General features: G+C 49.1%; 1 protein-coding gene across 1 annotated transcript in view; it reads right to left on the bottom strand.

The window, feature by feature from the left end:
- The window catches only part of jag2b (jagged canonical Notch ligand 2b), a 56,629-nt gene extending 43,142 nt beyond the window's left edge, over nucleotides 1–13,487 (bottom strand). The window contains exons 1-2 of the mRNA XM_031581087.2: nucleotides 13,190–13,487; nucleotides 12,245–12,565 (exon numbers count right to left, since the gene is read on the bottom strand). Of these exons, the coding sequence (XP_031436947.1) occupies nucleotides 12,245–12,565; nucleotides 13,190–13,258 (390 nt within the window). The 5' untranslated portion in view covers nucleotides 13,259–13,487. The remainder of the gene's footprint in view (nucleotides 1–12,244; nucleotides 12,566–13,189) is intronic.
- Nucleotides 13,488–13,908: the final 421 nt, after the last annotated feature.

Here is a 13,908-nt window from a genome sequence, read left to right as displayed (position 1 = left end):
AAGCCTGTGTGTGTGTGTGTGTGTGTGTGTGTGTGTGTGTTTGAGAGAGACAGTAGCGCGAGGACGGTTGTCTTGTTCCCACACACCCTGTCACTGATTAGCTGGATTATGTGACAGCTGCCCAAATGGCTGGAAATGGAGGACAAAGGGAATGGGGGAGGTGACCAGTGAACAAAGGCCTCCATCCTATCCCATCTTACCCCAACCGCCCGCCCCCCCATATATACACACACACACACACGCACACGCACGCACACACACGCGCACACACACGCACACACACACCTCCCGCAGGGACACACACCAGCACTGCAGCACTCTCTGCTCTCCAGGAACATTCCAATAGCACAGTAGTGTGAGAATGCCACACACTCATAACAGACGCGTGCGTGTGTGTGTGTGTGTGTGTGTGTGTGGTGCAAAAAGTCCCACATCATAAGCAAACAGTCTCTCCGTGTGGCTTTGAGATTGGAACACGCATCACTGATCAAGCATATTTTAGCAAAATTATCTCAAGATAGAGCGCGAGCGCGCACACACACACACACACGAGCAGTGGAGGTGTGGGGGTTCATCGGAGGCGTTTCAGGAGACCGGCCTCTAGGTGTCCCGCTGCTTTATCGTGTGCAAGGCTTGGGGGGGCCTGATAACGGCGATATTTATAAACCTCGGCTGGCAACCTGTAAACAAACAACCCACTTGGCACGGGCTCAGCTCTGCTCTACTGAGGTGCTGGTCAGCCATCAATCACAGCATCACCCTGAGCGACCTCTCACCCCCCCCATACCATCACCACCCAACCATCACTCACATACTGTCTCCCTCTCACACACACACACACACACACACACACACACACACACACACACACACACACACACACACACACACACAAATAAATCCTGTCTGAAGTATCAACGAATCAATCATTACTCACAATGTAAAATAAAGCACAGTCCCAAAACATCTTTATAACTCCACTGCTGCCTTTGTCAGAGTGCAGTTTCTTTGACAGTCACTGAAATTAGAACAGGAGACAGAGGAGGCGGGAAAAGCCAAGCTGCCCGTCATTCACCGCAGATGGTGGGAGGTGCTTGGGGGGGCGGAGACTAAAAGGGAGCCACAGGTGCAGGTTCCCACGGTAAAGGGTGGAAAGGGGAGGGGTGAGGGGATTGCAGGGTAGAGCCTAAATTAGAGGAGTCCTGGAGAGGTCTATGACTGACCCTGGGGACCCTCTAATCAATGCGGCTGGGAACCGCTTCAAAAGACCCCGCTCCTAAACTCACCTAAAAGACAAGCTTGCACAATGACCTTGCTCAACTCAAAACCACCAACAACAACGACAAATAAATAGTAAACCACCTCTTCGAAAGTGTTGTTGAAATGATGGTGTTGTTGATTTTTTACTCCAGTAACATGCTAGTTTTGTAATTACATTCAAAATGGATGTGTGGCAAAAGCGTTCGTATTTGTGGTTGCCAGTCGCTAGCAAAACTAGCCTGTGACCTAAAGTTAACATAGGTTGTTAGGTTGTTATGGTAACAAAAGTCATCCTCAACTGAATTTGGAGCGTTACACAAGCTAGTCGCTGGACTAGGTAACGGCTCAAGAGGGCTTCTCGCCCTGGCGACCCATGAGAAGGTCGCTCTGACCCAGAGAGCACACCACGCACCACGGTCTGAGAGCTTTCACACGTCTTATCAGGCCCCTCTTCACCCTATCGGCCACCTCTCACAATACCAGACTGCATTCACAGGAACACAGGGAGACAGAGAGATACGCAGATACTCAACTGATACTAAAATTCTGAGAGACAGAGAGAGACAGAGAGAGAGAGAGAAGGAAAATAACGTACATGATGGTAAAACTGAGGGCAAGTAAGTATTAAAAAAAAAAAAAAAAAAAAGATAAAATGCACCTTGCTCATTTTTCTTTAACAATCCTTGGCTGTTGACAACAAGAGGGGAGTCCATTTCCTGGTCTCTCCTTCAGAAGAGAGCATAGCTCAACAGGAAAGAGACACACTTCCCCTTGCTGACCTGCAGGGCAAATTCCTTCCCCTTTTCCCGGCTCAGTCGAGGTGAGGCCCACAAAATCAGGTCTGCTCACGCGGCCAAGGAGCAGCACGCACGGACCTCGTGGAGGAGGCCACGGCCAAGAGCAGGCCATTAAGGCGATGCCGCTTTCGAGAAAAACAATGCACGTGTTCATTAGGAAGAGTCTGAAAAGGCCTCTGTTTTCCCCCTCCCTCCCTTCACTGTGCAGGGAAAAAAGGGAGAGCGAAGAAACATTCAAAAGACGCAAGAGGAGCCAAGCTGTAAGCGGCCAACTCAATCCCCATGTCTGCCCATCAGTCGCTCTCCAGTGCCATCCTCGGTGACGGCAGCCTTACCACGGACACCACACTGCACACACACACACACCAGACCATAATAACCCTGACTGGCTTGCCAGCCCAGCCTAGCACAGTGCTGCTGATCCCAGTGACGGCCACTGATTTATTGCCCTTGAGAGAGCAGGCCGCTCATGCATCCATCCTGTGGCATCCAGTAATCGCCACATGTAATCTTTATTAATCTGGGATGTCAATCCCGGCTTTCTGGGTACTCTGTGGCTGAGCAGGACAGGCCGATTCTGACTGCGAGGAGGGAGACGGTGGACGGCACCGGCGAGGGGGGTTGGGGGGGGGAGGTGCTAGGCGAGAGGGCGGGAGGGGAGGGGACGAAGAAGGATGCTCAAGGACGCCGAATACAACCTTCAATTACAGCCAAATGTGTGACACCACTGGCCCAATTATGGCCGTCTGAAGGGCTTTTTTGTGCTGCCAAGCAGGAATGAGATGAGGCTGTTCCCCAGTCATTAGTCAGCAGGGCAAAATATGTCAGTGACGGAGCAAAGCAGACACACACACACACACACACACACACACACACACACACACACACACACACACACACACACACACACACACACACACACACACACACACACACACACACACACACCCTGGAGTGAATTTTTAACTACAACGGCAACCAGTGTGAGGGTGAAGCCTACGAATTTGGTGTCACTGAGGATGAAGACTTGGCTTGAGACATTCAATTAAGCAGGGACAGAATTCCCCCCTAATGATATTTAGCCTGGATAACAGCAGTCGGAGAGGTCAAAGCAATTCCAGTTCTATTCAGCCACGTATCCATGCATGGGCACAGGCCTCCTCTGGGACGGCAAACTGGTTAATTTAACACTTTAACGGGTAAGAACCGCCCATCTCCTTTAGCGGAGTAGATTTATGGGGCTCGGATCCCATCAAGCGGTCAACAAGACGAATCTGGCATTCCATGTTCTCCCCAGGGATGGCAGAGGCAGAGCCCTGATCGTGGCTAATGAGTCTTCTTGTTCTCAGTGGTCCTTCGCTGCGCTAGACGAGCCGCATAACAAGGGGCTGGTGCCTGTCACTGGAGTCTAGACTTGGCCTCAAGCCACGCCGAGACAGGAGCTTGCCCCCCGAAAAGGCCAGAGGGTTGTGAGTTTTTGGGGGTAACAGGACGCCCCCCTGTCTTTCCACAACAGGAGTAAAAGGGGAACCTCGCAATCAATCACCCAAACGCTCGGGACAATCCTGTCCTCCCACGGGCACCAAGATGTCCACACAGACGCCTTTGCAGGAGGGCGGACAGGTCGCCCCAAACATCCATCTTCCGGAGTGGCAGAGCTACCCTTTCGCTGCTACTGCGAGCATGACAAGCTACGGACGCACCCAGGAATTCCCCTCTGAACACATCTGGGCCTTTTGTCTGTGTGTCTGTGTGTGTGTGTGTGTGTGTGTGTGTGTGTGTGTGTGTGTCAGGGGCGGGGGGGCATCTCTTGATGGCTCACTTGAACCTTTGGGCTTTCAGCTCTCTGTAAAAGAAAGAGACGGACCTACGAATGCTACATCCAATTTCAGTGGGGGAAACAACAGAGACTGTGTCTTTAGGCATGGTAATGGCAGGAGGGGTGGGGGGGAGTAAGAGTGTCGAGGGTCAGATGAGGTGACATCAAAGATAAACGGGTGAAAAACAGAAAAAAAAAAGAATGGCAAGGGTCGGCTCTATGAGAACCACTGGGAAAGAGTGGTGACATTTGCTCTCGGACTAGCCCCACCCGGATTAAGTGTGTTGGTGTGTGTGTGAGTGTATCAGTGTGTGAGTGTGTGTTTGTGGGGTGGGGTGAGGGGACTGGTTGTGCAGTGGACGGTGTCAGGCTTAGTTAAATCGCCCCCATCACAGGGCCTGTGAGAAACCTTTTCTCATCAGCTTGGATGACTCAAAGGCAACGTTTTGCTTTTGTTCCTCCAGGTCTTCCCAAGACACCCCACCCCACCCCACCCCACCCCACCCCACCCCCCCACTGACAACACCATCCCTGCGATCATCCCTCGGGGGCAAAGCCCAGAAAAAGAGGAAGGAGGAAAAGAAGAAGGAAATCAGATTGAGGGGGGGCGGGGGGGGGAGAGAAACCAACCAACAAAACACACCCAATAAACCACAACCAAAGAAAACCTTCCTTGATCCAAAGCAGGTTGTCTTGTCGGTGTCGATTGGGAGCGTTTGGTCATTGGAAACCCTTCTCACAACAGCTTCCCCCCCTCAAGTCCCCTTAAGCATGTGACCTCTCTGCAAACAAGGACATTTGATGGGACTCTTGTTTCGACTGCCACAATTGCCCTTTTTTTTTGCCCTTGCCAAAGCTTTTCATGGCACAAAGGCGGACAATAGCTTTGTTAAGGAGCATTGTCGAGTTGGGAGGTAAGAGAAGACACCAAGGCCGACGTGCTCTTCGAGGCCCCAAGCTGGTAAGTGATATTCCAAGTGGAGGGCGCCTCCCTTCCTCCCTCTCTCTCTTTTACCCCAGGATCAAGGGTTTGGGTTTTCAAGGAAGAATATATGTGCTGCAAGAAAGAGAGAAAAAAAAGAAAGAAAGGAGAGAAAACAACAGCACCACATGCTGAACGTGGAGCTCTTTTGCTTCTGGAAAAAAAACAGCTATTGAAAAAGAGCTAACTGATCACAAAAGGGGCAGTTATGACACGTAAAGTGACAACAGTAGAGAGGTAAGAATGAATGCTGGGAAACAGGGGGGTGGGGTGGGGCTGGCTGGCAGGCAGGAGCAGTCACAGGTGCACTATAAAGCCAAGAGATGCGCCTGAGTGGTGCTTTAACACCAACCGCTTGGCCAGCATGCCGCCGTCGCCGTGTATGCACACACACGGCCCATTTAGCATTCTGCTGCTATGCCAACGAAAGTCATTAACGAGGCCCTGACAATACAACAAACCCCTCCCCTACGGCTACCAATTAAAGCGATGAGGTCTGACTGCGCACACCTTGCCATGTATGCCAAACGCACACATTAGTATAACAATTGCACAGAGCTGAATTAGCACAACCTAATGCACTGAGAGAGAGAGAGAGAGACACACAGAGAGAGAGAGACACAGAGAGAGAGAGAGAACAGGGATAGAGAAAGAGTGGTCATATTAGACAGAGACTGTCTTCACACAGAGGAAGCCTTTCCGTAACTCACATCTGAACTCCTGTTAGAAGTGCAACACCCCATCCAAGTCAAACAATGTCCCAATTTTAAGCTCGTAAGTAAGACGGACTAAAAAAATGGGACTAGAGCTAGAGGAAATAGCTAGGACGGGATAAAAACAGGACTATCAAAACTGAATAGCTTGCAGAGAACCAAACAGCGTCCGGGAAAAGAAAGGCAGCAGGCTCTTGGAGCACATGGTTAGCCCACTCACTGGAGGGTGGAGAAGGGCACAGTGAAGGCTGCAGGGGAGAGGCAGGGGCACCACGCACTCACATGAAAGGCAGGCCTTCGCCCAGCAGCTCTCCCTCCCTCTCCATCTCTCTCGCTCTTCCCTGCCTACCGCCTCCCCTGCAAGGTGGGCACACTGGGCTTCCCAGAGGAGCCAGCCTACATCAGCTCCACACACACACACACACACACACACACACACACACACACACACACACACACACACACACACACACACACACTCTAATTCTTTATCCCACATTTGAGCGAGGCATATCAAGTTCATATAAATGGAACAAGATGGAATTATTGTGATGAACACAGGCCTACATAACAGCCCCAACTTACTGGACTGGTGAGCATATCACAACCAGACGCCAAGCTGGTAGCCTTTAGAAAACAAAGGGAGAAAGAAACTATTACTAAACACGATTACGTTAGTATCTGTGGACGTGAAAAGTGCAACCATACCAACCAAGGCCTTACCACCACACTCTTTTCGGTTATTCAACACAGCCACGTCACAACCTAGGCTCCTGCCACACGGCCTACCAGACCCACCATCAAGACCGCGACAATCCCCATCTATTTGGCCTGACATGCTGCCCTCAGTCTCTCTGTGCCCCATATCCCCACCCCCATCCCCCTGCCCCTCCCACAACAGGCTTCCCAAGCAGCAGAGGCCAGCGGCGGCAATCGCAGCAGCAGGAGCAGCAACAGCGGCGGCAGCCACAAGCTGTGCCCCATTACCATTTCAAACAGGTTCAGGAGTCGAGAGGGAATTACGCTAGGCAGGCCGTAATGCACTTTAATTACAGCTGCACCTGCACTCATTTCATTTAAGCCCCGGTGGGCGAGCACGGTAGGCATTAGTGAAGGACACACACACACACACACACACACAAATAAATAAATAAACAAACAAACAAACAAGACACAAATAAAGGGGACTGTGACAATGCAATCAGGTCCTTCCCTTGCACCTCTAGGATTAACAGCCAGAGAGGAATGAAACTGTCAGAGCGAAACACGGAATATGGGACTTCTCCCACCATGACAGCCAGGTGGGAGAGGTGGTGGTGGAGGAGGAGGAGGTTTTTGGGAGTGTTGAGGATGCTTCCGCCAAGGACGAAGCCCTGACACGGTTGAGTTACCTCAAAAAAGCCCCTTCAAACGAAGTGGACCTCCCAGCACCTCATGACCGGCTCCCACACTCCTCCTTCCTCACTGGTTTTCTACTCCACCGGTCCCCTCATCCTCCACTCTGCTTTTAGTCTTATTAAAGAAACACCACAGGGGCCTGGCCCACCAACATCCATGCTGGCCCTCTGAAAGGAGCCAGCCAATCGCTAACCTAATCCCAACCCCCCCCACCCCCATTCCCTCCAGGGAGACAGCAAGTCAATTATAAATCACCCAATACAATTATGTCCATCACCAGTGGCCCAGTGCATTTAACCTAATGGGAGCACTTCTCTCTTTGACGCCCCAGTGGGCAAATGTTCATCCTTTACTCCTGGTGGAGAAGAATGGAACCCCCCCCCCCCCCCCACACCCCACACACACACACACACACACACACACACACACACACACACACACACACACACACACACACACACACACACACACACACACACACACACACACACACTTAAGGAGCATCTTTTGTCCCAGGTCCTATGTGCTTGCTTGAGTTCACAGTGGCTTAGAACAACATGACACAATCTCCACACAACAACCACAAAACAAACAAACATTCAACCCAACTAAAGTCTTTCCTGGCCATTCGGTTAATGTACTCTATCTCAACGACCTCTTTGTGACTGCATAAAACCACATGCTGGTGGTTTCCATAAAAAAAAAAATGTATGGACTTCATACTCGTGTTCCAAGTAATGATAATAAAAACACGCCCACCTTGTCTAAATCGAAACCACTCAGCCGATGCCTTAAAGAAACCATGCACAGGGCAGAGGAAGAGGACTGGGAGGACAGTCCAACTTCCTGGCAGCTGCAGGTTAGGAGAAAAGAGAAAAGAGAAAAGAGAAAAGAGAAAAGGAATAAAGGCAAGGAGGGACAACCTGCTGAGTAACTCCGTCCCTCCATCTGTCCCTCAGGACTGGTCGACTGGGACAGGGGAAGAGGACGAGAAACATCCGACTTGAATGATGCAGCTAAGGGTGGAGGGTGGGGCAGCAGCCAGCCCTAGTAGATTGTGTTATATATGTATTAAGAGAAAAATGCCCGGGGCCCATCGCCTTCTAATTGGCCCAGTCTCTCAGCTCCTAAAAATAACCCCCACATGACTGCCGCCGCCGCCGTGGTGGTTGGAGGGGTGGAGGGAGTTGATGGTGTAGAGGGAGAAAATGCAGCCTTTAACTGGCCTTCCTTCCCACTTCAGCCCCCCCCCCCCCCCCAGTCATAAGAGAGAAAATGTTTATTGAGGTGACAGACAAAAAGCTATTTTGTTCACATCAGAAAGCAAGGCAGAGCCAGAGTGAGACAGAGAGAGAGAGCCAGACAGAGAAAGAAAACCACAAATCGACCTACAGATTCTCCCTGATCACACACTTCCTGTAAATCTCCCCCCCCCAGGGGAAAAGGAAATCGATCAAGGATGCTTCGGCGATATCATCGCTCCAGCCCATTAATGTCCCATTGTACTGTGAAACAGGGGTGGTTATTCCCCAGAATGGCCGAGTGAAGTACACTACATTCATCTAGGAGCTGAGGCTTATTTCTAGCCAAATGCGAAGCTCGTATTTTAATTGACTGCATTAAAGCGGCATAATGGCCTTGATTTGACCTTCAGTCTCTGAGCAGAGACCCACTTCTGTGGATGGATTATTCCATTTAACTGGAGTGGTGCGTTTCCCCGAGACCCGTGATTAAAAATCAAGCTTTTTTTTTTTTTTTTTTTTTTTAAGCTTCCTTTCACGTCCAATTTCCTCGCCAACAGGCTGCTAACTCTAGCGAACATCCACAGATACAGAGAGTGCTTCCACCATGACAGGGTCCTTTCTAATCCAACAACCCCCACCCTAAAACACACACACACACCCACAAATCACCCTCACCGGCCACCTGTTCTAATGTTAGACTGGACAATTACTGCTCTTTGCTGGGGAAAGAGGCTGAGCACAGGAGGCAGCTGAGACCAGCTAATTACACAATCAATGGTGTAATCATGAGAATGGACCAAGTCCCCCTCCCCTCTAAACCCTTAACCCATCTTTCCCAGGTGAGTAGTGGTGCAGCTCCAATAGAAGGCTGGCTGGGGACCGTGTGTGTGTGTGTGTGTGTGTGTGTGTGTGTGTGTGTGTGTGTGTGTGTGTGTGTGTGTGTGTGTTGGAAGAGCACGGAGGACGGCAGATAATTGTTTACTAAAGGCCTCTGTGACGGTCTCCTAGCAACGGCCCTTGTGAGCTCCCAATCAGGTGTGGCTGACGCTGCTGCTTAGCCTTGAAGCGCTGTGCCCCCTCGCCCTGACGGACGGCTGCAGCTGCTGTCTCTCTACCGCCCAGACTGATTTTCTCACACCACGTTTAGAGTAGTGCAGTGGTGTGGGTGGTGGAGAGAGGGAGTGTATACGTGTGTGGGTGTGTGTGTGTGTGTGAGAGAGACAGAGAGAGAGAAAACTCTATCTCTTGTCACTTTGAAACCATTAGGGAAGCAAGAAAATAGAGTGAAAAGGAGAGGAGCAGGAAGAGAAGATAGAGAGGAAAGAAAAGATAAGAGGAGAGGAAGTGGAGGATAGAAAAGGAAAGAGAGACCAAAAGCAGACAGACACTGGCAGTTTGGTGGTTATGCTACACTGGATCTCTGCATTTTCGTCTAATCTGCCCTCGCCATCTCTTACTGGCATTCCTGACGTGAAATACTGCTTCCAAACACGCTGGCTCACTCAGCGGCTCGCAGGGGAGTGACCTCATATGCTCCACGCCGGCACACCCTCTTCAAGTCAAGTTCAAATGCCAGCTGTCAACAAAAGGTGGACACTTCACTTACAACACAAGTTAGGAGTATTTGTCCTCCAGGTACTGAACACATAACACATGGAAAACCTTGTCAAAGCGAATGTAACACACCAAGCTCCTGAAGAAAGCCAAACATGTCCGTCTTGCGGGCTTCGCTCGTCTCATATCTGCGTCACTTAGGTAAAAGAAAACTGGGACACGGGCCTCCACACGCAAAACATACACCCACACGCAAACACACACACAGGTCAGCCGTAACAAGGCTTTTGAGCAGATACAGTTACCCCCCCATCCACTCAGACTGACAGCTGACCGGGGTGATGATGGCATGAGGCTCCCTTTACCCGGTCTACTTGAGCCTGCAATCCCCAAGCCATGCTTAGAGACACCACCCACACACCCACACACCCACACACACACACACACACACACACACACACACACACACACACACACACACACACACACACACACACACTCTTTCTTGGGGCCGCTGTTAAGACCTGCTTTGAGACACCTCGGGAGCACAGGAAGGAGGGGGGGGGGGTTGGTAAAAATGAGAAAATACAGTCTGCCCTCCAACAGGTGGCAGACTTGCCCTCGACAAACCTCTCTTCACCCCCCCCCCCCTCCCTCCATCCCCTATCCCGCGCACCCCACGGCTAGCAAGAGGTGCAAGATATCCCTTTACAATACAGGCCATATGCAGTTACAGTGAGTGCACATCAAACGGATGTCCGGATGTCACGTCGTAGGGGAGGAGAATGGAGAGGGCGAGGTGGTGAGGAGGGGGGGGGGCGGTGGTCGGAAGACATTCCACCAGCAATTTCATTAGCTTCCAGGGGACGCATCCGGAACTGCCGACCCGGCGTGGCAAACAAGACAAGAAACTCAATCTTGGGGATTCGTCTGACAAAAAACACACGCGCACACACACACGCACACAAGCAAGCACTGACCAAACTGAGGACTGGTATCAGTGACGCCATGGGAGAAACTGGCAAAATGATAAGAACGACAAGCTGACCAGACAACCACCAAAACTGCTATCGTCGTTCATCCTGCTTTGATGAAAGTAAACAGCGAGAGGCTACGACGACAGGTGCACAAGCCTAATTTGATGGATTTGTGAGGGGGGTAGGGTGGGGGTTTGTGTACGTGTGTGTGTGTGTGTGTGTGTGTGTGGTGATTGTGGGGGCAGTTGTAAGTTGCATTACTGTTTGATAACCTCGTTAAACATTAACCAGCAACTGCAATTATTGTAAATCAGGAACCATCAAAGGAGAGAGCAGTTAAACTGAAGCACCCACGGTCTGCAGATGACTGCCTCAAGGTGAGCTCTCTAGTACAAGGCCGGGCAACTGTCCAGCTCTGACAGTCAATACTACACAAGTTTTTTTCTTCTAAAGTTGTTATGTCAGCGTGCAACACACAGGGCTGCATCTGACATTAGATATTGATGCTGGTAACTCATCCATTCAACTGTGTGGCATCATGCAAGGTTCCAGAGGTGCTGGTGTAATTGTGTAAGACAGTGGTAGCCCGAAGGGTCAGGTTTCACCTATCACTGTAGCTGAGGATTGTACAGGTGTAATACAGGTATCTGATGAACTGCATCAACCCAAGCCACGCCACTGACACTTTTTGTTGCATTAAGTGCACACTTGGCTCACAGGCGCTGATCACGTGAACAGTTCGTGGAATACTGCACAGGACGAGCCTGATTAATACATGAATTAGCCTTATAAATATATCACACACTGGTAGAATTTAAGAGGCTGTGCGTGTGCGTTCGTGTACTAGTCTGTGACTGATCTGAGTCAGTTCCTTGTTGGCGGTCAACACGACTGCCAAAACATACGACAGACATTAAACAATATGGTCATCGCCACAACCAGTCACTTACTCACACACACAGACACACGAGCTATCCCCCGCAGTCAGATCAGTGCTGAGCCATGCGGGGCCACCGAGCCGCCACAGACAGCAACAGCAGATCGCAACAGCCACAGTTCCAGGGATATTACGCATCGTCACCATCACCTCACATGCACTTCCAACCACGAGCACAAAATATTCGCCTCGCGAACGGGTTTCTGTTACCATATAATGTGCATCAGTTATATCTAGGTTAACTACAGACTTGGCATACATTACTGAAAAAATAACGTGCGCTCAACTCGAATAGCTGCAGAAGTGGTTTACAGAAACCCACTCAATCGCCGCCCCCTCTTTCACAAATACGCATCCCGAGAAAATAGATGGCTCCTCTTTTTCTGGGTTGATGTATGAAGAGTAAATTAAACACCGCAACAGTAACCATTTGCATACCGTAGCTGCATGGTGCACTGACACACTCTCTCAATAACCAATAACAGCCGGTTCTCTCATGAAATTATGATTGACTAGAATAATAATTGCATTAAAACATGCAAAAGTATTGAAATACCACTTACCGGCCAGGCGAACTGAAAAGGTATTGTGATCTTGCCAGACTCGTTGATTTTATTTGGATTATTTTTAGCATTCTTGAAAGAAATAATATTTCCACCGAGAACTTCAGTAGATCCTTTGCCGAACGAGCACTGTCCAGTGGTCAAGACTTCTGTTTGGTACTCCTTTAAGCAGACTGTAAAGTAAGTATCGCACTCGTCCCGGCTACAACGCAGATCCTGAGAGTTCCTAGAGCCATCGCAGCATTCCCCGTCCAACAACTCACCGTTTACATTCTGTACGGTAATCAGCTGCAGCTCGAAATAGCCCGAGGACTGGGACACCTAAAAATAACATTAAAATGGAGCAAAAATTACTCAACTAAAACAATAGGCTTCAATCAGTGGCATGCATAAATAAAAACAGACCCAATGGCAAACGACCAGACATTAGCAAGTGTTGATCAACCATTTACAGTGCTAAGATTGATCAGTGTCGATTGCTAGCTAACGTTAATAACGTTGTGCTTTGTGTCACACCGTGGAGCGTTGGGCTACCTTGTACATAGCCCAAGGTTTTTAGGTTCATAAATTTGAGATCACTTAGCCAGCTAATTCTTGCTTAGAAATTGAGGTTCCCCGCTGCCAGTGTCGACAGCAAACGACCAGGCAATTGAATTAGACTTCAAACTCCTGCATAAAATTAAGACCAAATTATTTCGGTCAAATATGACAGCAAGCAGAGTGCTACTTCGAATTCACATCTCAACGTTGACAGTCAAATTGTGCGATCACATGCTTTCACTGACGGCTGCGTAATTCAATTATCGATTAATATGAAATTTCTCATTTTTGTTAAATGGTAAGACCAATCACACACCACACACCCATCAACTTTCGACTCCAGGTTACTTTGATTATCATGAAATCATTTGAAATTATATTCGAAAACAGCAGCAGTGCTCTTACCCTCGTCCATATCGTCAACAGCAGGCACGCTGTTAAAAGCCAATTCCTAATCCTTCCACAATTCCACATGCCTTTGATTAATTAGGAATACGGAATATTATGCCAAAAATGGAAAACAGCCGTTGACCGGCGACAGGATCCTCCGCTCCTGACATGCAAAATTTACAAGCGTGGTATTAGCAAGATGATGGTCCAGCTACAACACACTCTCCCTCCGACAGATCACTCCACAGCAACTGATATCTTTCGCAGCTACTGCACGCTGAGGTTATCCCCTGTGATTGGCAGCTGAATAAACCACTCACATAAACCCCTCCGTGTTCTTACATTTGGGTAAAGACCGTTTCTAAGCCAACCACAGAAGTGGAGGCGGAGTGTCTCCAAAAAACTTATCTAGCCTCTGAATTGACGTAGACACAATTGAAGGTGTTCGTTTAAATTAATTAATTAAATATACATATGTTTTTTTCTTCCTCTGAAAAAATTGATTAAATGAAAAATAAAATAATATCAGGTTCAAACTGATTGGTGTGTTTTATTTCTCTTATGTGTTAACTTCCCCGTAACCTTTTTCAAGAGGTTTACTAGGCTGGCAAATTTCATGGCCCTACAGGTGTATTTGAACACATTATCTGTCTGATTAATTGAAGAGGTCAGAATCTTAATGCTCTGTTAAAAGTTTAGCTATTAAACGCATAGGCTGCATTTTTATAGCATAA

The sequence above is a fragment of the Clupea harengus genome, chromosome 15 (assembly GCF_900700415.2).
Source record: "Clupea harengus chromosome 15, Ch_v2.0.2, whole genome shotgun sequence".
In the NCBI taxonomy this organism is placed as follows: Eukaryota; Metazoa; Chordata; class Actinopteri; order Clupeiformes; family Clupeidae; genus Clupea; species Clupea harengus.
This window is presented reverse-complemented; position numbering and strand designations above follow the sequence as displayed.